The sequence below is a fragment of the Gopherus flavomarginatus genome, chromosome 22, assembly GCF_025201925.1.
Source record: "Gopherus flavomarginatus isolate rGopFla2 chromosome 22, rGopFla2.mat.asm, whole genome shotgun sequence".
Classification (NCBI taxonomy): Eukaryota; Metazoa; Chordata; order Testudines; family Testudinidae; genus Gopherus; species Gopherus flavomarginatus.
The window spans coordinates 8,799,522-8,823,913 of record NC_066638.1 but is presented as its reverse complement, the minus strand read 5'-3'; the positions used below and the strand labels follow the sequence as shown (position 1 = coordinate 8,823,913).

The 24,392-nt window shown below is 43.7% G+C and overlaps 1 protein-coding gene across 1 annotated transcript in view; it reads right to left on the bottom strand.

Annotated features, from left to right (window-relative positions):
- CLIC4 (chloride intracellular channel 4) overlaps positions 1-24,392 on the bottom strand; it is a 61,319-nt gene that overhangs the window by 7,689 nt on the left and 29,238 nt on the right. Inside the window, exons 3-4 of the mRNA XM_050932259.1 lie at positions 16,659-16,784; positions 5,389-5,495 (exon numbers count right to left, since the gene is read on the bottom strand). Coding sequence (XP_050788216.1) covers positions 5,389-5,495; positions 16,659-16,784 — 233 coding nt within the window. The remainder of the gene's footprint in view (positions 1-5,388; positions 5,496-16,658; positions 16,785-24,392) is intronic.

The following is a 24,392-nucleotide window of genomic DNA, read 5'->3' as shown; positions in this document are numbered from 1 at the left end:
CCACAAGGCTTGTTACCTTGTCAAAGAAGGATATTAAGTTGGTTTGACAATTTGTTCCTGACAAATCCATGTTGACTTATTTATCACCCGATTATCTTCCAGGTGCTTACAAAAACTAATTGCTTGATTATTTGCTCCATTATCTTTCCAGGTACTGAAGTTAAGCTGACTGTGGTCTATAATTCCCTGGGTTATCTTTATTCCTCTTTTATAGACAGGTGCTATATTTGCCCTTTTCCCAGCCTCCACAAGTTCTCAAAGATAACTGCAAATGGCTCAGACATCTCTTCAGCCAGTTCCTTAAGTATTCTAGGATGCATTTAATCAGGTGCTGCCAACTTGAAGACATCTACCTTGTATAAATAATCCTTAACTTATTCTTTTCCCATTTTAGATCATATCCCAGTTACACTGATGTTCACAATATTAATTATCCAATCACTGCTAAGTTTTTTGGGGGGGAACTAACACCAGAAAGGCATTTAACATTTTGTCCATTGCTGCATGTCCTTGGTCTTCCTCTTGCTTTTAATGCATTTGTAAAATGTTTTCTTATTACCCTTTCTGATCCTATCTAGTTTAATCTCTTTTTTTGCCTTGGCCTTTTTAATTTTTTCCTCACACATTTGTGTATTTTTATATTCATCCTTCATAATTAGACCTTGTTTCCACTTTTTGTATGGTTTTTTTGGAGTTTCAAGTCGCTGAAGATCTCCTGGTTAAGCCAGGGTAATCTCAGTTTTGAAAGCACATGTTAAATTTGTTGCAATTCTCATGCAGATAAGTCTGAACTCCTGATAAAGCAAATGAATCAAAGACAACAGCAGAGGGCAGTATAGCCCATAAAACTGAAGCATACCTAATTCTACAACAGTGGTTATATTGAAGGAATTTTATCTCTTTTCTAAATGTAAACATTGCAGAAAAATAGTAGGATTGTGTGTTTTACTTACATTCTCCTGCAACAACCATTTAGGAATAAAATAAGATTCCTCTGATGATTCAAGGGTCCAATCCTGCATTGCTCATGGCTTGTCAAACTCAAAATTTGGGGTGTTATCAGAAAACAGCAGCACTTCCCAAATATTGCTATTTACTCTTCACATGGCAAGGTTAAAGCTTTATACCATTTTTTAAAAGATGCAAGCTAATGAAATGAGTGTAAATCAAAACCTTGGATCTGAACATCCTGAATGCTGGGAAAGTTCAGATATGAAGTTTGCAGCTCACCCTCACCACTAGTCCAAAGCAGCTGAATATCTTTGAACACCATTAAGTTCTATGTGAAATTTGGTACTGCATGTTCAGGTGACTAGTATAAACAGATACTTAACAAGATTCTACTCCCTCACCCCCTTCACCCAGCTAAAACTTCTCTATGTTTTATAGGCAAGTTTGACATCTGAGCAAGTTTTACAACCAGCCTCTCCACCGAGACAGTATTTACAATGCTGGTAAGCTTTTTATAGACTAAATGGAATTGTTCTGTTCTAGTTTATTAATGTTAACCTAGTTATTGGAGTGTTTACAATACGAATACATTGGTTTAGTTTAATGGGTAGCTATAGGAAAACAACTAGGAAGGAAACAATGACTCAAAAGATAAGCCACTTCTCCACAAGCCTTGGAGGGTTAAGAGACAATGCCATTACAGGAAAATCCTGGGAACCAGATGATCAAAAGGATTATAGCAGTTTGAAAAGTCTCCCTCTCAGGAGATGGTGGGGAGCTGGGGCAATCAGATTGACATGCAGACACATGCCGGGGATGTCTGAAGTAAGGCTACCTAGCTTACTATCAGGAGACAGAAAGACATTAGATAAGACAGAGACCTGTTTAGATTTTTAAAGTCCCCTTTTCTCTAAATGCTTTGTTCCTACTGTTAAAAATAAATACTTTGGTTTTCAGAAGGCTGATCAGGAAGAACAGCAGATGCCAGAATTCAGTCTGACTTGCTGAGTAAGTACTCTCAATACACAAGAGTACTGTAGTGCAGAGCCTTATCTGGGAGCAGGATAACTTGTGGAATTCTACCCAGGGTAGTAAAGGCATTGGGACTGACACCTGAGGGGGTGCACTGAGAGAGTCCGAGGAGACAGAAATGCAGCTAGTCCTGTGACCTGCCACTTTATGGTTTCAAAGTAAAAATCATTTAAAAACCATAGCCTTGCTTGTTAAAAGTAGCTCCTTAGGCTGTTGGAACAGATTTTAGAAACCTTATTTACTTCAAGATATTTACGTACCTTAGTTTCACAGAGTGCAGTGCAAAAAGTACACAGATTGGTGGGTGTCAATTGTATACAACACTCATGTTAACACAGGGATGCGCTGGTTATATATGCTATGCTGCAGGGGACAGTTTAAAGTAATAAAACCCAAACTCCAAATTTTACTGGAGTTTTAAGAAATCATGGGTGTATTTCAACTGAATGCTGCTTGAACGTAGCATTGCCTAACTAGGATTCTCTCTTTAGAAATGCTGAAATCCTTTTGTCGAATCCTGTATCTTGAATTAAATGATATTTTAAAGTAACAGCTAAGAGTCCATAGACCTGCAACAAAATCCATCAGGGAGACACTACAGAGCAGAACTAAATATTGTTTTCTTGAACACAGCTGCTATAATAGATCCCTGGGGCAAAAGGTTGCTTGGCAACTGGGAGTTCTTATTTACCAATAAGTAATTTAATCTAAGGTCTATATGTTGCAAACTGAACAACCCACTGTGCCTTTAGTCCGGATTGGTTATGTCATTTTGAGGTTAGTGAGGACAGATGGTTATTCCTGGCAGCAACAAAGCAAGAGAAGAGAAAACTATTAGATATAGTTTTACTTAAAATGATGGTTGAGCTGCAGTCAGCACTCGAAGTTAAAGCAGTCAGAGGACCATGTAGCTTCTACTATTTAATAGTAAATAAATTACTCTCTAATACACACTTTCAAATCTGGTCAGAGTCTTCTGGAATGAGTAACCATCCTTGTTATAAGAGAGTTCCTTAGCAGCTTCATTTTAACCAGGATTTGGTGTCTTTTTTTTTTTTTTTTTTTTTTTTTTTTTTAAAAACAACTCCTCTTTGGATGTCAACCCCAATAAACAGAAGCCAGCATGTGTGTAGTAACAGAAGTCATGAGCTAGTATTATGCCATTATCCAGCAAGTTTGAAAACATACCTTAAAAATTAATGTCTATTTTATAAGGGTAAAAAAATATTTAAAAAACAAGTGTATGCAATTGATTACAGACCACACTAATAGTCCAGATACAGCACAGTAAGTGCACTAGAGTATCAATAATTGTAAGGGGCTATCAGACATCTGCTCATTAATGCACTGGCATGTAGATTGGTAGCAAGTGTGTGAACAAGATTGTTTACTTATCCAGCCTAATTTCTTGCTCTTTTGTAACTGGTATTTGCATTTTATTTACCCTTTGTGGCTTCTGATATTTCTGCAGTCTTCACCTAAAACTATAACCCATGAAAACTCTGCCACAGTGGCAGAGTACGCAAGTTCGATTTACAAGCCTCCAGCTAGCAGAGGCTACCTGGATGATGTAAAGGATGCAACTGACCTTTGAACAGCAGGAAACCAATTGGGATGACAGCAGCTTGTATTTGCTAGACAAAGGATCTAGACCAGCGTTAGCTCTAGGGAAGAGCTGCTCAAAGAAACCAAAGGTTGAAACAAGCAGCAGCAAGATACAAGATAGAAAGGAAAAGAAATGTGAATTTACAGATGCTTAATATTAAACTGATACTTTAATTTCATGATTGAGAAAAGTTGCAGGGAACATTAATGAGCCTATGATCATTTTAATTCTTAAAATGCTACCCAGTTTCCAGTGGCACAGCACTCAAACTGGAAACTTACAGCAGTGGGGGAAGGGAGTGAAGGTGGATTCTGAAGATGGGAGGGAACGAGGCTTTCAGGTGACTGCAGGAAGGCATTGAACACTTTCATCACTAGTTTATGGGAAAGTACACGCATTCTCAGAGTTAAAGGTTAATTAAAACTCAGCTTTTACACATAAGTCCTTAACTTTATCATGGACAGGCAATCAATGCACTTCACATCTCTGCTTTTCAATAAATTACTAATGCTGTCCAGGTCCATTTCTAATGAATTTTTGTGCACAGTTTAAGAGCCAAAGTCTGCCTCTACTGATCTTGGGTTGGAGTTTCAGAAGTGCTGAGCACCAACAGCCTCAAATGAAATCAACAGAAATTGTAGATATTTAGCATCTCTGAGTATTAGGCCAGTAGTTGCCACTGGGGAACCCAAAGTAAGCTTCCAGGGTAGAATAAGTCTCTAAATACACAGAATATTTCAAAGTAAATGTGATTAACTATAAAGGAACATTGTCAGTTTAAAAGCATGGCCAGCTGACCAAGATGCCCATAAGTTTAGTGTATATCTGACTAAAAAGTCAGATGTTGAAATGCACTATCTATGGAGTCAGTTTACAGCATGTCACAGGGAGGCTGCATGGGGGCAAGTTGAGCATCACTGCACATTTCAAAAAAACTGCATGTCATGGTTAAATTCCCAAAATGGGTATTTACAACACTAGACAGTGAGTTTGACTAGACAGCCTAACTGGTCTGGTTCTCTCAAGGTAGATTCAGAGTCACTGGTTCTGAGATCATTAACTCAAAAGACTAAAAGCCACCTACTCAATCATGGAGATTTTGATTAATAGGATTTAAGATTTACAGTCAGCCATTACAAACTAATATAGCTTGTGTGTTTTACACCCCTAAAATGCACCAGTAATTAAGGGGCAGGTCCACTAATGGTACCAATAGTAACAAATTAATTGCAAGTCATAAACCCCTCAATTAATAGGACCATCAAATTAGTCCAGAATAAGTAACTGACATTGGCTGCCCCCAGGAGGAAAAAGGAAGTGAGGTTAAGTGTTGTGGGATGAGGACAGAGTGAAAGTAGTGCTGTCCCACCTTACATGTGTAGCCCTCAGAACTGTCGTCAATACCTTAGTTTGCCCTAAAATAGTGTCTTTATGTAGTTTAAAGACACCCATCAAAGAGGTGATCTGGCTAGCCTTGGACTTTAAGAAAGCAAAATCAGATTAAAGGGATGTCTAGTTCAGGGAAGTGATTTGTGGACATCAACAGTGCTGCCTTTACACAAAACCTCTACCATACCCTGTTCTACCTTGTAGAAAGGACGAATAAAGATGTAAACAGAGAGGGGGAAATAGTACAAAACAATTAGTAAAGAACGAAAGAGAAAGAAAAAAAAGAAAGAAAAAAGAACCAAAGAGAAAATGAAAGAAAGCCAGAAAGAAGAAAAAGACGGCTGTTCTTGCCATACCCACAGCCCAATGAAATACCAGGCATAAGAGATTACAGGACTGAGGTCTCCTACCTTCATTGGCCTCTGGTCTGGAATTCTTGATAAATGCAGAAAATTTGGCAAAGATGTCCATTCCAGCGGTGTTTGATTCTGGGTGCTTTGGTGAAAGCTTTAAGTACCTAAGCAGAAAGATGCAATAGTTTGTGGGCAAATATTCCAATAGCAGTTATACTGCAATATTCAGCAGAAACAATATGACCAGTCAGTCATGTATTTATTAGCATTAAGCAAGCAAAGAAATGTGTACACTCTACTTAGGTTATTAACACATTATATCAGTGGATTTTGACTGGTGATCAGTGGACCCGTGGGGTATGCAGACTATGTCTAAGATTTCCAAAGAAATCATTACCTCCATTCAAAATTTCATTGGGGTCCACAAATGAAAAAAGGTTGAAAACCATTGTTCTATATTATGTGCATCTTATTAAAACAAACACACACAATGTAGTCATTTTCAGGCCCAACATTTAAGTTTACAAGATCCAAATGGAAATGTTTAGTGTTTTTTTTTTAAAAATCAATAAAAACTGTGTTGATTTAAACATTTGCAATGTTGCACTGAAGCAGTTCAATCAGAATCTAGAAATGAAACTTACTGCCAAATGTGAAACTGGCTGTTCTACTTTCACTGTAAACCTCAATGATCTGCAAATACTGAACAGCATAAACAGTGAAAGGGAAACTCAATTTTATTAACTTAAATTGGTATCAACAACATGCAAGGAATTTAAAAAAATAAATAAATTATGTTTAACCCAAGTGCCCCATATCTCAATGTGACATTATCTATAACATGAGTCAGGACCTGGAATTCTGAAGAACTTCAGCGCTTATTTCTGCGATAAGGATTACCAGAGGACCTGCCAATTCCACTGGAGAATATGAAAAAAACCTATATACAGCATGTAAAATGGGTATCCAGTTACACTGAGGGTCACAAAGCTTGGATTTCTGAGCTGGCTGTGTGTTTTAGTTGCCTGTTCACCAGCAGTCCTTTAACATTTTATGTTCTTTACATATTTGTAAAGATCAGGAGACTATAAAATGCCCAGCTAAGCTTTACAAACAAAAATGTTAATGCACAACCCTGTGCAAAGGGAAATACACTGCTCTTTTGAACACTGAGATCTGTCCTATTGCTCTTTTCTGTGAAGCAGTGATATTTTTAAAAGGTTCCCTGTCACTATGTAACTGGAATCTCTTGATCGATACAAACAATATTGTCAGGGCCCGCCCCAGGATGTTTAGAGTGCCCTGAGTTGGGGGAAAAGTGGTTGAGTGGTGGAACAATGGGCAGCCAACCTGATTGCCCACCCCTCAGGCTGGTCCTGAATATTGCTATGTCAGTTACATTGAACAAAGAATAGTGCTCATTCTTGTCTAGTTAATGACAGGCAAACTTGTACTTATTTAAGTCAAGACTGCACTGATACTTTTCCTAAACATGAAAATTGGAATAGTCAGTCAATGTGTTACTTGAAATATGTACATTTTGATTAACTTTCTAGATTTCTGCTGACGTTATATTTAATTATATAAAATATAATTATAATTATATATTATAATTACATATATTATTTTAGAGATTTTAGGTATTAGTGCCCTTTTTTTTTTCCCTAAAATATGAACCAAATCTGGTCATATTATGTATTACCTGCCTGCCGCCTATAGTGAGACTAGATACAAGTTACATTTATAACACTAAAAATGTTTGTTTTCCATGTTTCTCTTCCCAAATGATACTGGTTACTCAACTGAGATTCAGTTGGTTAAGATTGCCATATATGTAGTTTCTTTTCAACTTTCATCTCCCAAACCAATAGCCACAAGACAGCAAATGACTAGTCTTGTATTAAAAAAATCCTTACTAAGCTCTGTTGTAATGTAATTTGATCAGGAGAGTCAAAACTAATTTGAAAATGGTTTATGGAAACCATGTTAAGCAATTAGGCATTTTTTTTTAATCAAATATCTCTTGGCAAAGTGAACAGTAATACTGATGTATATGGGAAGTGTTTTGAAGAGAATTTGTCACTGTCCAGTGTTAGTCAACTAGTTTAAATGAACTATGTTTGAAGTGAGTTTTGGAACCCTTCCAACAGTGCTATGTATACAGGGCCAAAAATCAGTACTGTTGTCCACAATGCACCCCCAGAATACCACCACCCACTCGTTTGCTTTCCCCCAGAGGATTCCCCTACGAGTCACTTAATATCAAAATAAGGGATTTTAATAGCAATTTTTCATTCCCAGATCCCTCCCTTTTGTGGACTATCCATTGAGACTTGGGCCTGGTCTACCCTGGGGGGCAGGAGGAAAGAGGGGGATCGACCTAAGATACGCAATGTCAGCTATGAGAATAGCATAGCTGAAGTTGATATATCTTAAGTCAACTTACCTTGCGTCCTCATGGCGCGGGGTCGACTTCCGCCTCTCGCTGTGGTGGAGTACACAGGAGTTGATGGCAGACCGACTGGGGATTGATTTATCGCTTCTACACTAGATGCAAGAAATCAATCCCCGATAGATTGATCACTATCTGGCGGGTAGTGTAAACATACCCTGAGGCTATGTCTACACTATGGACCTTGCAGCAGTACAGATGTACCACTGCAGCTGTGGCGCTGAAAGGTCCGTAGTGTAGCCTCTCTATGCCGCTTTTGTCAGTGAAACAGGACGGGTGGGTGGGCTGTTTTTTTCACACCCCTGACCAACAAAAGTTTTGCTGAGGAAAGTGCTAGTGTAGACAAAGACCAAGGGTATGTCTACACTGCAATAAGAGGTGTGAATGCAGCAAATGCAGACATATACAAACTAGTTTTGATCTAACTAGTTCAAAAAACAATAGTGATGAAGTCACGGCAGCATGGACAGCAGCACAAGTAAGCCACTTCAGTACATACCCACGGCTCTGGGGTTGCAGAGGCGTTGTCGCTATTGTTGTTTGAGCTACCTAGTTCAAAGCTATCTCAGTGTCTACATGTGCTGCAGTCACATCTCTCACTGCAATGTAGACATACCCTAAGGATGAGCTCAACCCAACTCTGATGTCAACTACCTCAAAGTTCGGATCTCAGTTTCTGATTTAACCAATTATACACAGAGAGGCCATTCACAGAACTTTAACCTAGACTTTGAACACCCTCAGAGTTGATGGTTGAGATCCTGGGTTTTACTCAAGCCCACCTTTAACTGGAGACCACTAACTCTCCCATGACTCCTCTAAAATGGGTGCAAAACTCTGCAGATTATACATAGGGTTCACACAGTAGATAAGGAGAGCACTTGCAGTATTTAAGACTCAAGAGTGGTTTACAACATAAAATCCAACCAGAAAAAAAAATTAGATTAAAAAATAAAGTTGCTTTCTGATCAACAAGAGCCCGCTTTTTTAGTGTACAGTAAAACAATCTCACTGGTAATTGATCAATCCCTTTTGACCTTCCTTTTTTCAGATGACTGAATAGACACAATGGCTCTTTTCTATTCCAAGAACAGCTTAAGGTTGACTGGAATGTTTGATGTTAATAGTTCTCAGCTTAAAGAAACAGACTTTTTGTAACCTTAACTTTCTGACCCTTTCCTATGTGAGACAGAAACACCTCAGTTCATTTACTCTTACATCTACATCGTGCCTGTCATCCCCAAAAGAAATTAACATCTGCAATCATTTTAATTCAATTCAAAACATTCTTAAAAGCAAAGTGTATGTTTAGAAAAAGAGAGACGACTTGCCTTATGGACAGTCAAGTACATTATCTGTCCAAAAGAATTTTTTACTTGTAGAGAACTGGACAAGTCCTGCTTCAGATTCTCTTACACGACCCTGGGGTAGAGACTATAATTACATATTTCTGCTTTCTGGAGCAAGCATATAAAATCAAGCACATGGTGCTTTTAACGTAATAGAGGGGGATTACAGTGAAAAGCTGCCCCCCTTATCACTGCAATCCAGTGCTCTGTGAATGGAAAATTGGGTTCTATACACAGTAGAACAATAGGCAGCCATACACAGTCTGCTTTGCTCCGCTAGTCCTGCCAGCCCAAGGGAAAGGAGACATTTTTAAAAATATGTAACTTAAAAACCATCTGTCCCAGAAGATAAGTGGTCATTGACCTCAAGATTCCTAACAAGAGAAGAAAAAATGTGACGTTCCAGAAATCCTTCCTCTTCCTGAAGGCTCAGAGGAGAGAGAAAGAGTGTGCGCTCAGCTAGTAAGAGACTACCCATGTCTGATCAGCACCATAGCCTGCCAGTTGGAGTTTAAAGGGTACTTGATAAAGTTTCCTGCTCTTGCACTATAAAACCTAATGAATAAAACATGTATTCACATCTGTCCATCACAATTTTGACAGGCTTAAGGCTCAACCTTAGCCTCACATGCACATTTAGAAGTGGGGAGCATATCATTGTGAGCGGCAAGACAGGCCCAAGCCACAGAAAGTCTTGCAAAAATCAGCTACTGCCAACATGCACATAGATATGATTGATTCTGCAATGACTATACAAGATTATCCTTTTTCTTATTCAATAAACTAGGAAGGAATGAGGAAAAATTTTCTAATGGAAAACATGCAAATCACTGACATTTACCATCTTTACTTGAAATGAAAAGACGGTTACTCACCTTTGTAACTGTTGTTCTTCGAGATGTGTTGCTCATATCCATTCCAGTTAGGTGTGCGCGCCGTGCGTGCACGTTCTTCGGAAACTTTTTACCCTAGCAACTCCAGTGGGCCGGCAGGTCGCCCCCTAGAGTGGTGCCGCCATGGCGCCTGATATATACCCCTGCGGGCCCACTCGCTCCTCAGTTCCTTCTTGCCGGCTACTCCGACAGTGGGGAAGGAGGGCGGGTGTGGAATGGATATGAGCAACACATCTCGAAGAACAACAGTTACAAAGGTGAGTAACCGTCTTTTCTTCTTCGAGTGCTTGCTCACATCCATTCCAGTTAGGTGAATCCCAAGCCATACCTAGGCAGTGGGGTCGGAGTGAGAAGTAGCGGCATGGAGCACTGCAGATCTGAAGGCTGCGTCCTCTCTGGACAGCTGGACCAGGGCGTAGTGGGAAGCAAAGGTGTGGACCGCTGACCAGGTCGCTGCCCGACAGATTTCCTGGATGGGCACACGGGCGAGGAAAGCCAGCGACGACGCCTGCGCCCTGGTAGAGTGCGCAGTCACACGGCCCGTAGGAACGTGAGCCAAGTCATAGCAGGTCCTGATACAGGACATTACCCACAAGGATAACCTCTGCGAGGAAATGGGAAGCCCCTTAATGCGGTCCGCTACTGCCACAAAAAGCTGGGGGGATTTGCGGAACGGTTTGGTCCTCTCCACATAAAACGCGAGAGCCCGACGGACATCAAGCGAGTGGAGTTGTTGCTCCCTGCGTGAAGAATGAGGCTTCGGGAAAAAAACTGGGAGGAAGATCTCCTGGTTGATGTGAAAGGCTGAGACCACCTTGGGGAGAAAGGCAGGGTGCGGTCTCAGCTGCACCTTATCTTTATGGAAGACCGTATACGGGGGATCTACCGTGAGAGCCCGGAGTTCCGACACCCGTCTAGCTGAGGTAATAGCTACTAAAAAGGCAGTCTTCCAAGAAAGATAGAGCAGGGAGCAAGTCGATAACGGCTCAAAGGGGGGCCCCATGAGCCGAGTCAAAACCAGGTTATGATCCCAGGTAGGGGCAGGGGGTCGGACGTTAGGGTATAGACGTTCCAGCCCCTTAAGGAATCTAGTCACCGTCGGGTGAGAGAAAACGGAGCGGCCATCCCCACCCAAGTGAAAGGTGGAGATAGCCGCCAGGTGGACCCGAAGGGACGATATCGTCAGGCCCTGTTGCTTGAGGGACCAAATATAGTCCAAAATATTGGCTACCGAAACTTCCATCGGGAGGAAACCCCTCTCCGTGCACCAACAGGAGAAACTCTTCCACTTGGCCGAGTACGTCGCTCTGGTGGAAGGCTTCCTGCTGCCCAAGAGTACCTCACGTACCGGGGTGGAGCAGCGTATCTCGGATCTGGTCAGCCACGCAGGAGCCACGCTGCTAGGTGCAGCGACTGGAGGTCTGGGTGACAGAGTACCGTGGTCCTGGGTGAAGGGGCAGGGGAACTGGGTTGGCTATGGCCAGGTCCAGCAACATGGGGTACCAATGTTGCCTGGGCCACGCTGGGGCTACCATGATCACGCGGGCCCTGTCCCTGCGCACCTTCAGAAGGACCTTGTGGACCAGCGGGAACGGGGGGGAACGCGTAGAACAAGTGGGTCGTCCACGGAATAAGGAAGGCGTCCGCTATAGACCCGGGTTCCCGGCCCTGAAAGGAGCAGAACGCCTGCCATTTCCTGTTCCCCCTGGACGTGAAGAGGTCCACGCGGGGACAACCCCACCTCTGGAAGATCGAGAGGGTGACGTCCGGGCGGAGGGACCACTCGTGCGCGAGGAAGGATCTGCTCAGGCGGTCCGCTAGCGTGTTCCGTACTCCGGGGAGGAAGGAAGCCGTGAGGTGAATGGAGTGGGCTATACAAAAGTCCCAGAGTCGCATCGCCTCGTGACATAGGGGAGAGGATGTGGTGCCGCCCTGCTTGTTGATATAGTACATGGTCGTCGTGTTGTCGGTAAATACCGCGACACAACAACCTCGAAGCTGGTGACAGAACGTTTGACAAGCAAGGCGGACCGCTCTCAGCTCCCGCATGTTGATGTGTAGCTCCACCTCCTGCGGGGACCACAGGGCCTGTGTTCTCATGGTTCCCAGGTGGGCCCCTCAGCCGCGATCTGAGGCGTCCGTCGTTAGGGACACCGAGGGCTGGGGTGGGTGGAATGGGAGACCCACACACACGACGGACTGGTCTAGCCACCAACCGAGGGAATCCAACACCCCCTGGGGGATTGTGACAAGCGTGTCTAGTGACTTTCTGGCCGGCCGGTATTGTGCGATGAGCCAAGATTGGAGGGGCCTCATGCGGAGCCGTGCATACCCTGTCAGAAACGTGCAGGTCGCCATGTGGCCTAACAGAGTTAGGCATGTCCTTATCGAGGTCAGGGGGGCTGCCAGCAAGCGCTGAACGATGGTCGACAGCGACTGGAACCTGGGCAACGGTAGAAGGGCCCTGGCCAAGGTGGAGTCCAGGACAGCCCCAATGAACTCCACCCTCTGTGAGGGGAGCAGAGTGGACTTGTCCACGTAGATCATGAGGTCCAAGGTAGCAAACAGGCCAGTGATCCAGCGGACGTGGCTGCGGACCTGCAGCTCTGACGTGCCCCGAATTAGCCAATCGTCGAGGTAAGGGAACACGTGAATGCGACTGCGCCGAAGATGTGCCACAACGACAGCCATGCATTTGGTGAATACCCTCGGGGCCGTAGAGAGGCCAAACGGGAGGACCGCGAATTGGTAGTGATGGCGGTCGACCACGAACCGAAGGAAACGTCTGTGGTGTGGCCATATGGCAATATGAAAATAAGCGTCCTGTATGTCGAGGGCGGCATACCAGTCTCCAGGATCCAGGGATGGGATAATGGTCCCCAGAGATACCATGCGGAACTTCAACTTCACTAGATATTTGTTGAGCTCTCGCAGGTCGAGGATGGGTCTGAGGCCTCCCTTGGCCTTGGGGATCAGAAAGTAGCGGGAATTAAACCCCTTGCCCTTCTCGTTCTCCGGAACCGCCTCTATAGCTCCTTTGTCGAGGAGCGTCTGCACTTCCTGGCAGAGGAATTGCTCGTGAGAGGGGTCCCTGAAGAGGGACGAGGGTGGGGGGCGGGAGGGAGGTTAAGATAGAATCTGCAGACGGTATCCTGTCTGCACCGTGCGTAAGACCCAGCGGTCGGATGTTATTTGGGTCCAAGCCTGGAGGAAAAACGAAAGGCGGTTGGAAAACGGGGGGGAAGGATCCATGGGGGACACTGGTACTACGCCCTCGGGCGCACCTTCAAAACGAAGGTTTGGGTCCAGGTGGGGCTTTAGAGGAGCTTTGGTTCTGCCCCCCCTGATTCCCCGACTGCCCGCGCCTGCCATTTCTGCCGCGGCGCCTATTGAGGTCCTGCCGCTGGTGGAACTAGGGGTACGGCCGGCGCTGCTGCTGTTGTTGCGGCCGGAAGGGTCTGCGTTGCGTCCCGGGCGTGTGCATCCCAAGGGAGCGCATAAGGACCCGATTATCCTTCAGACTTTTTAGTCTGGGGTCTGTTTTCTCCGAGAACAGGCCCTGGCCTTCGAACGGGAGGTCCTGGATGGTGTATTGGAGCTCCGGTGAAAGGCCAGAAACCTGAAGCCAGGAGATGCAGCGCATCGTCACCCCCGAGGCGAGGATACGGGCAGCCGAGTCCGCAGCGTCCAAGGAGGCCTGCAACGAGGTTCTTGCGACCTTCTTGCCCTCGTCAAGAATTGCCGCAAATTCTTGACACGCCTCCTGTGGCAACAGCTCTTTAAAAACTTATCCGCTGCCACCCAAGAGTTAAAGGCATAGCAGCTAAGAAGGGCTTGCTGGTTGGAAACCCTGAGCTGAAGGGCCCCCGCCGAATAGACCTTGCGGCCGAGGAGGTCCATACGCCTGGCCTCCTTGGATTTGGGAGCTGGGGCTTCTTGTCCATGACGCTCCCTCTCGTTCACCGACTGCACCACGAGGGAGCACGGTGTCGGGTGAACATGGAGGTACTCGTTGCCCTTGGAGGGGGCCATGTACTTCCTTTCGACGCCTCGTGCAGTAGGGGGGATGGAGGTCGGCGATTGCCAGATCGTATTGGCGTTGGCCTGGATCGTCCGAATAAAGGGCAGGGCGACACTAGTGGGAGCATCAGAGGAGAGGATGCTGACGACGGGATCCTCTATCTCGGAGACCTCCTCAGCTTGCAGGCTCAAGTTCTGCGCTACGCGCCTGAGGGGGTCCTGATGTGCCCTGAGATCTAGCGGGGGAGGGCTATTGGAAGAGGTGCCTGCCACCGCCTCATCGGGAGAAGACGATGAGGAGACCCCTGACAAGAGAGTGTCCAGCGGGGGGTCTGCCTGAGCCCTCGCCTCTGACTCCAGAGGGAGCTCAGGGTCTTGTTGTTTTGACCCGTCCTCCCCGTCTGGGGGGGGGTGGGGAGACAACGACGCCTCCGGCGCCCTGTGCTCTGTCGTCGCAGGCCTAGGAGGAATCTGTTGGGGGCCCTGGGCTTGGTGATACGCCCAGGGTGTCCAGAACCCCCACTGCTGTGGTCCCTGGTCCTGTTGCGGAGGGTCTTGGAAAAGGGCCGCCTGCCTGTCTGTGCCCAGTGCATATACACTGTCCGCCTGCGACGACATCGATGGCTGTCTGGAAGGCCATGGAGGGGCCGACCGCGGCTGGTAAGAATCTCCGCGTCCTGGCGCCGAAGATGTTCTCGGTGCCGGGGACCAGTGCCGGGAGTCATACCGGTGCCGGGATCGGGACCGGGGTCTGTCTTGGACTCGATGCCGGGATCGGGACCGGTACCAGCCGCTGACTCGGTGCCGGGATCGGGACCGGGACCTGCCACCAACGCGGTGCCGGGAGGTCAACCGGGACCGGGACCTGCCACCAGCTCAGTGCCGGGAGGTCGACCGGGGAGATCGACAGCAGGAACGGCTCCTAGAGTCCCGGTGCCAGTATCGGTGGCTGGAACCAGACCGGGACTGTCTGGAGGCCGATCGGTGCCGCGAGTGCGACCGGTACTGCCGAGGGGAGCGGTGCCGAGACTGCGAGCGGTGGCGGGATCTGGAGCGACCACGGTGCCGGGACCTCGACAGCGAGCGTGAGTCCAGAGACGGCACTCTCATCATTGGTTTGCCTCTGGACACCACCCGCACCGGAGGTACCGGGGGTGGGGGCTGAGTTGGCTCAGTCAGGGCAATTAGGTCCCGTGCCGAGGCGAAGGTCTCCGGCGTCGATGGGACCAATAGCTCAACCCCAGATCTTATGGGGGAGCTCGGCAGGACCGGACTCGACAGACCCTCCGGGCCCGGAGTCGATGGGATCCCTGTCGGTAGCGCCGCGGCAGATGCAGGTGCCGGGCGCTCCACTCGAGTCTGCCTGGATGGAGTTGCAGACTTCGAGGGCCTTGCTTCTGGACCCGGTGCCAGGGAAGGTCGGTGCCGGGGAGTCTTCCCGGTGCTGGCGTCGAGGTGGCGGTCTGCGAAGCTGCCGGGTCGAGTGCCACTTCCATGAGGAGAGTCCTAAGTCTCTGGTCTCTCTCCTTCTTTGTTCTAGGCTTAAAAGCCTTATAAATGCGGCACTTGTCCGATATGTGCGATTCCCCCAGGCACTTTAGGCACGCGTCATGGGGGTCGCTGGTCGGCATCGGCTTCTTACAGGCCGCACATTGCTTGAAGCCCGGCGAACCAGGCATGGGCCCGGTGCCGGGAAGGGCTACGGCCCAAACCGGCTAACAAATATTTACAAGAATTATTTACACTATTTACTATATTACTACTTAACTAACTACACTTAACTACTAACTATAAATAGTACAAGGAGAGCTAGGGACGTGGAGGACAGCTATGCCGCGCTCCACAGTTCCAACGACCGACACGGCGGTAAGAAGGAACTGAGGAGCGGGTGGGCCGGCAGGGGTATCTATCAGGCGCCATGGCGGCACCACTCTAGGGGGCGACCTGCCGGCCCACTGGAGTTGCTAGGGTAAAAAGTTTCCGACGAACGTGCACGCGCAGCGCGCACACCTAACTGGAATGGATATGAGCAATCACTCGAAGAAGAACTTTTCATTTTAACCAAAAGGCTAAATGCCATGTCATTCACTTCTAGAAGAATGCCTGCAAATACAAATCTTGCAAAGGTTTTCCTAAAGATTTAATGTTAATGCATTGATACATAGTTCTGTGAAGTGGGGCCCCATTTTCAGTCACACAAGTACAATCTTAATAGCATGGCCTTCGTACCCTGCCTCCTTTCTAGCACACAGCCCCAACCTCAACCACCAAAAATGAAAAATATTCAGGCTCCAATATGCATGTATAAAACGGTAACCACTGATTACAGATAATCTCCAGTCTATTTCCACTTTGATTTCTTCCTAAACAAATGGGTATTTATAAAAAATATGGGTTTTGGCTAAAATATTTAAGGCCTCAATCTATATTACAAAGATTCAGATTTTCATTTGTTGATATGGGAAGCACCTTAAACTTGGTTAGCACTAGTACTTGCACTATTTATTGCAGGTAGCTTCTCCATAAACAGGAATTTAAACAAAGCAACACCAACAACCCTGAGGTCAGACACCATGCTACTGTCGCCAAAAACATTTTCCCCACAACACTTACTTGGGTGGACACAAGACGTCTTCAAGGAACTCTTCAATCTTGTTCACATCTGTTTTCACTTCACCATTGTAGGTAATAAAGGGTGGATGAGTCCCTGGAGCCAAGTTCTGAAGGTCTGCTGGTTTCCTATGGTGAGATGCAAATGTGATAAAAACAATTTTAAAAAGGAACAAGTGAGCACAGTACAGCCATGATCCCAGCTATCAATGGTACCTCTGATCACAGAGGTACTGCCTGAGGCCAAGCTCTGCGTGCCATCTCTGCCCCCCTAGTAGAGTTAACAAGAGCCTCAGTGGTGCAAAGGTGCTTTCAGTAAGCAACAGCATATGAAAGGGAGTTCAATGCCTTGCAATTTTATGAGAATTATAGTAAAGTTTTTTATCTCAATGTATTTGTGGTTCTTCAAAATTTGCTTTAATTCTTAATTAGCTGTTTTCAGATCTCCTTTGTACGAATAGTAGAATACAGTAGAACCTCAGAGTTATGAACACCTCAGGAATGGAGAATGTTTGTAATTCTGAAATGTTTGTAACTCTGAACAAACCATTATGGGTGTTCCTTCAAAAGTTTACAACAGAACATTCACTTAATACAGCTTTGAAACTTTACTGTGCAGAAGAAAAATGCTGCTTTTAACCATTCTAATTTAAATTAAACAAGCACAGAAACAGTTTCCTTACCTTATCACTTTTTGTTTAAACTTTCCCTTTATATTTTTAGTAGTTTACGCTTAATACAGTACTGTACTGTATTTGCAGTTTTGGTTTGTGTTTGTTTTTGGGTCTCTGCTACTGATTGCGTACTTCCGGTTCCAAATGAGGTGTGTGGTTGACTGGTCAGTTCATAACTCTGGTGTTAACTCTGAGGTTCTACTGTATATAGTTATTTTGAGATGTTTAGGGTTGTAATTTCTTTCCTCACCTTCAGGTCTGTTTTACTCTCAATGTATGTTGGTACATGGAGCAACCTGAATGGAACCTGCATGCATCCCTAATACCTCTACTTCTCCACATCCAAATCTTTCCTAATGGATATAAATTAAACCAGGAATAAATTAAAATACCACACATGCCGTTCTTTGCCAACAAAAAAAGCCATGCAGTAAGGAGAAAAGCATGCCCTACTATCAATCTAAGATTAGGAGGTGCCTTTTTTTTCCTCTAAGTAAATATTGAGGAAAGAAAGATTTTCCTGGCAAGAACCATGGGCACTGGGTGGGAAGAGGACGACATCACTGACTGGTACAGTTGTAAGTACTTGGATTCAATAGGTATGAGCAAGGCATCAAGTTAAATGCTTCAATGTCTCTAAATTAAATCTTCATAAAAAGATTTGGTGACACTTCTTGCTTTCTAGGGTGTCTACTCACAATGCCTTTCATGTTGTATTTCTTGTCAAGCCTAGCTAGTTTATTTTATGGGCACTTGGCTGCTGCTCCTTTTCCCTTAGTTGGTAGTGGTGGAGTGGTGACAGCATGCGACATTGCAGGCACGCATCTAAAAGCTGTGTGCCAGCCTCGTGTGCATCCGTCCACTCACATTCATTCTGACTTGTATTATTTACTCCTTTCAACACACGATGCGTTTGCACATCTGCTATTTCATTTGTAGCATCAGACATAGGGAAGCAGAGGGACATTTAATGTTCGAGTGCAGAAGTTGAGAAGTTCAGGCAGGGGATGGGAATAAAGGATCCAGGCTCTGAATCATCTAAAAATAGCTCCCTTCAAATACTCTCCTATAAGAAATCCCCATGGAATTCAATACTTCCATGCTATTGTGACAATCTTAACTCAAACTGGAATTACAATACTATGTGTCAACTCTTCATCAGTCTTATAGTGGAAGTTAAATCCTGGACTGCAGCCAGTGATTCTTTATGGTCCAGAATAGTTTCTCTGGCAAGCATAAATAGGAATTTGAGGTTATATTCATGCTCTAGATGATTTTAGGGTGTATCTATAGCATGATTCTCATACTAAAACCCTTGTTCACACTGATCAACGAAACTATGCTAGCAACAATAAGTGGAAAGAAGATTGTTTCAAACTGGTGTGGAAAAGCACAGAGGTGCATAGATAACACCTTTAAATGTAGTTAATCAAGCATACCTATAGTTACCAGTTAGTACTGCAGCAATCTGAGACAGTGTAAATTCCAACAGAATTTAAAACACATGCTAGATTTCATTCCCTGGCTACAGCACAAGTCTTTTAACAGAGGAAGTAGCAATAGCCATAAAAAGGCTCTAATGCTTTGGCAGATGCACACAGGATCATTTGCACTTATGCTATAAGCATCCCTATGAATTACATGCAGCTGAAATTATATGCAAAACTGAACTTCATTGTCAGTCCTCAAGCACCTCAGTGTTAAGATTAACACCCACTTTTAGTCTGGTGGCATTTTAGTAAAGATGGAAGAAGTCAGATATTGAGGCAAGTGTGGCATTTTTCATTTTCCAAGTAGTTCTCACTCATTGCAGAGTGCCATTAATATTTGCCATTTGTCCCCCCCAGCCCCTTTTTCTATGCCAGAGGGCTCTGCGAGTCAGTTCATACCTTAACCTTGTATTAAAATACAGCTCTGTACACCCGCAACAACTGCAGGAAGTCATCATGGCTCCCTTCCAATTTTGCACATCGGCTAGGTAACATTCCTCTTCAGGAATTTTCATTTTAAACAAATGCAGCCAAAACCACTGGACTTGCAATAATGCTCTCAAGGAGAAGGTTTAATTTCAGAAACAGACAAGACTTCACACTAATGAAATATCAAAAGGGAAGGTTTCTACATGATTTCAAATTACATTAAAGTAGTTTATTAGCTGCACTGTCTTTAAATAAAATTGACATATGAAAACAAAGCACGTGGAATAAAGTATAGACACCTGTGCAGCCTAGAATATTGGCTCAGCAAAGCACATTTCACCCAAGGTTCTCAAAGCACTTTATAAACAAAACCTCAAACGCTGTGCTGTTTGCCTCCTTCCATTTTACAAACGAGCTAACAGGCTAAGAGTTTAAGGTCTAAGTCAGCCAGCACAGACCCAGGAATAGAATGCAGGAGTTATGACCCACAGTTTGCTATGCTTACCATTAGTTCATGCTTATCTTACAAGCCACAACCTCTAACACTACTTGATTATTTATGGGTATGTCTAACACTGTAGCTAACAGCATGCTTCCCAGCTCAGGCAGACAGACATGCACTAGCTCTGCTCGAGCTGGTGCGCTTGAGAGAGCAGGGTAGCTGGGTGCAGTATGGGCAGTGGCTCAGGCTAGCTGAGCAAGTACGTACCCGGTGTTCTAGGCAAGTTTGTACTCTAGCAACTAGCTGGTGCTGCTGCCTGTGCTATACCTGGCTACGCTGCTTTTAGTGGACTCACTTGGAGAGATAGTACGTCTGCCTACCTGAACTGAGAAGCACCTTCCCAGCTACAAATAGAGGTACCCTATGAATGCAGTGGCATGTCCTTAAGAGAGCTTATCAGACTCTTCTCAGGCCACATGGCCTCCCTTTACTCCTTTGATGTTCAGAATAAGAGGTCAATGGTGTGCTTAAAAAGCTGTATCCCAGAAATTACAGAAAACAGTTTGGTTATAAATGACTTGACTGGATAGCAAGGTGACCTAGTATTAGCCCCTATATGAAATTAGAATGAAAATTGATTTAGCATATATTGTGCCTAGGGGCTGCAACAGAAACCTTTAAAAAATTATTTTGTCTCTTTCACTGAGCTTCTAAAAATACTGATTTCTACTTTGATTTGTAGGTGTGGGCTATATGAAGTTTACAGCTCAGATCCATGTTAGGGCTTGTCTCTGCACCAGCTGGGATGCAATTTCTAGTGAGTACCAATGTGTTGCACACTAACTGGCCCACGTGTTTGAAACAGGACTACATTAATGCACATAAGCAAAACCTTTTAGCATGCACTAGCAGGATCCACATGGCCCAGTTAAAATTTACATCCCAGCTAGTGCAGACTAAACCACAGTGTAGACAAGCCATTATTAAGAGCAATTTGTCCATTTAATTATCTGGTGACAACTGAAATCTAGTTTGGCTATTTACCACATTTTAGGAAAGTAACCTTGTCTGCACTCAAAGGTTAACATGGACTATGGTAGGTGTGAATTTAAAGCACAAAAGCTGCTCCTAATCATATCCAAGTGTAGACACTTATTCCAGAACTCTTGCTTCAGAATAACTGTCCACACACGGAGTTAATCAGGAACAACTCTGTGTGTATACAAGCCCTTAAAGTTGAATAGCATAGTAAAAGCCAGGGTAGTGGGTTAGTATGACTGAGTGGTGTTTGTCTGCCACATGCTGAAGCAAATCTCCAAGCAGCATTGGTATAAATACATTAGCAAAAAGGAAACTTTCCCCCACCTTACACACGCTATTATTTATGGGCAGTCCTTGAACGTTTAGGGGTGGAGGTTAGTTATGGATTGGGTGTCAATTTTATAAATTTGAAGAATAGTTTAAAAATAGAATCTCAAAAGTGTAAACTAACGCTCCCAAACAGGATTTCTAAATGAAACCAAACACACGCCTTGAATTTTATTACAAGATTCAGTTTTTACACTGCAGCCCTGCTCCAGTCTCAGAACAAATTAAATTTCTGCACATAAAAAGTTGTGTTACTGAAAAGGGAAAGAATAGAGCCTCTGTCTTTGACTGCATAGAAGCAAGAAATGCATGGTCTCACTGAACTGCTGGCATGTCTCATTTAATTCAGTCTGTGTGCATATTTTCTCTTGTGCCCCTAGTAACTAATAGTTGAACTGAGAACTGCAAAAAATATTCTTTTGTTTGCACAGTACTATATTTAACACAATTTAGGAAAGGAAAATACACATCATACAAAGTAAATTGAATAAGACTCCGTTCTTCTGGTCTGTCCCAAAGTTACTTGTTTGTGAACTTTTGTACCAAACCATGACCTGCTAAGACAACTACAGAATTGAATTAGACCTCCCGTAGATCTTTCATTTAAGGCCAAACACTGACCTTACAGTGTCAAAAATTAGTTATTGCAAACTAGGCCTGCTATTGTATACAAATTGTACTGTACTGTCAAGCAAGAGGATGGTTTGCAAGTATACCCACAATTTCTAGGTTAGTGAGATAAATTAATGAGTGAAAAGTTCTTAGCACCTAACTTTCACAACAAGTTTGTGGCTGTCCATAACGGGACAAAACAGGAGCAGTAAAGTTTGGAAAATGAAGCTTAAGAATATGTACAGCATGTTAAACTTGGGGGGATAAAAGTATAAGAGCATATGATAGTCACTGGAAGCCATTCCTAATGGCACTATTACAAATATGGAGACAAATGCCAGCACCCGTTCTTATCTTGGTAAATGGTAGAAAACTACATGTAAATAAGGCTCCAATTTAATCAAAACGTTCAACTACTCTTATGTGCCATGTGGCACTACTGCTAGGCATATGGAAATCCAGGCACATTGATCAACAAGTTAACAGCAAAATGTGCATTTCTGTAGCCTTATTTCGAACTTTTTTTTTTAACACAAAGATTTAACCTCTATTCAAGATTTTAATTAATTGTAGTGACTGCAGATGTGTCCCTCTATCACAGAGCACACCTCCATCACTATAAGATCAGGTACAAAACAAAATTCCAGCTGCTTTACTCTAATCCTATTTCTCAGTTTTGAATCTACTTTGTATGTTTTCCTCTACATCAAAACCTAGAGAACTAGAAGGAAAGACTTATTAGGATGGAGACAGGATAATTTAAACTGTTTGCAATCAGGTTAAACCTGAATTTTCTTTCCATTAATGCCCAGATGTGAAGAGTATACAGAAACCTTTTGCATTTCTAATTACATGTCTGACATGAGTAGAAGTGACCCAGATACTTCTCATGCTTATAAATACATAATGGTTCTATTAACATGGTCCTCTAATTTTTTTTTCCAGAAGCTGCACTGGATTTTTAAAGTATGCAATCAATAAAAGAACTGGGAGCCCAGAGCTAAAACCCTGTAGAAGCCTGAAGTCTGTTTTGGAGGGTCCACAACCACACAGAGTTAAATGGAAGATCAATACATGTAGTTTGTGTGAATTGGAAGCAACACCTATGTTCACAAGGAAATCCTATCCAGCCCAAAGAACTTTATAACACTGCTACAAATGCAGTCATGTCAAATAAAGACTTTTCTTTTAAATGTGTCATGTCTCATGGCTGTATGGAGGAACACCTAACACTGGATTACCAGTATGCAGTTAACCTCAATCTGTGGTGCTAAAGGGTTTCTGGCAAGGCTGGCAATATCAACAAAAGCTAAATCAAACTAGTTTGTTATTAGAAATAAAGTTCAGGATGTCTCACGCTGGCCTCCTCTTGCCAGACTTTTAAAAAAAGCTCTGACAGCAATATCCACATATTTCTTTGGTTTTACTCTTAGGCAAACACAATACATTGTGTTCTTTACTCCAAATAGGAAAAATTAAGTTTGTAACTAATATTAAAGTCTAGAATGCCATAGGCTCTCTCTTCTTCTGCCACTTCAAAGTTAACCAAATTGATAAACATTTGCTTTCAACCCAGATTATCCTGCAATACAATTAGCCACTGAAAGTGAGTATTGTAAGAGACTAACCTATTAGTATGTTCTTTAAAGAAACTGGATAGGAAAAATTCATCTGTTCTAGGAAATATTAAGGGTGTGTACCTGGTGACAAAATACTTAACTATACTGAGTGATTTTCTGTGTGGTTTGGTACAGAAAGGCCTTCCAACTTTCACTGTCACCCAATACAAACGTTCAGGTATGCTGGAAATCTAAGGAAGCTATAACCACATTGATCATGTATCGGGGGGTAGCCTTGTTATTCTGTATCCATAAAAACAAAAAGGAGTCCACTGGCACCTTGAAGACCAACAGATTTATTTGGGCACAAGCTTTCGAGGGTAAAAAACCTCACTTCAGATGCATGGAGTGAAAATTACAGATGCAGGCATTATATAATGACACATGATGAGAAGGGAGTTACCTCAAGTGGAAAACCAGTGTTGACAGGGCCAATTCAATCAGGGTGGATGTAGTCCACTCCCAGTAATAGATGAGGTGGTGTCAATTCCAGGAGAGGCAAAGCTGTTTTTGTAATGAGCCAGCCACTCCCAGTCCCTATTCAAGCCCAAATTAATCATATTAAATTTGCAAATGAATTTTAGTTCTGCTGTTTCTCTCTGAAGTCTGTTTCTGAAGTTTTTTTCTGTTCAAGTATAGCTACTTTAAAATCTGTTACAGAATGTCCAGGGACACTGAAGTGTTCTCCTACTAGCTTTTGTATGTTACAATTCCTGATGTTTGATTTGTGTCATTTATTCTTGTGTGTCATTGATCATATAATTCCCACTAAGATATACTCCAGTCACCCCTTGTTAATAAGGGCCAGGAATATATAAAGTGATGTGTGTGACATAATGTACTTTATTTTGTATCCTATTTACAGAATACACTACAGATGGCCTTATGGAAGCAAGTGCATATTTCTCTCCAAGCTCATGGATATAATATTTGATTTTAGGTTACTGTCCTGTGTTTGTCTCACTAACCTGAATGGTGTTGAGCCACTCATATTAAAAGGACAATGCCTTTGAGGTTCAGGGCATTAAAGATATTAACTCAACTGGGGATGAAGCTGGAAAAAAAAAAAGGGGGAAACTTTGCTGAAAATTTGACAAGGGCTA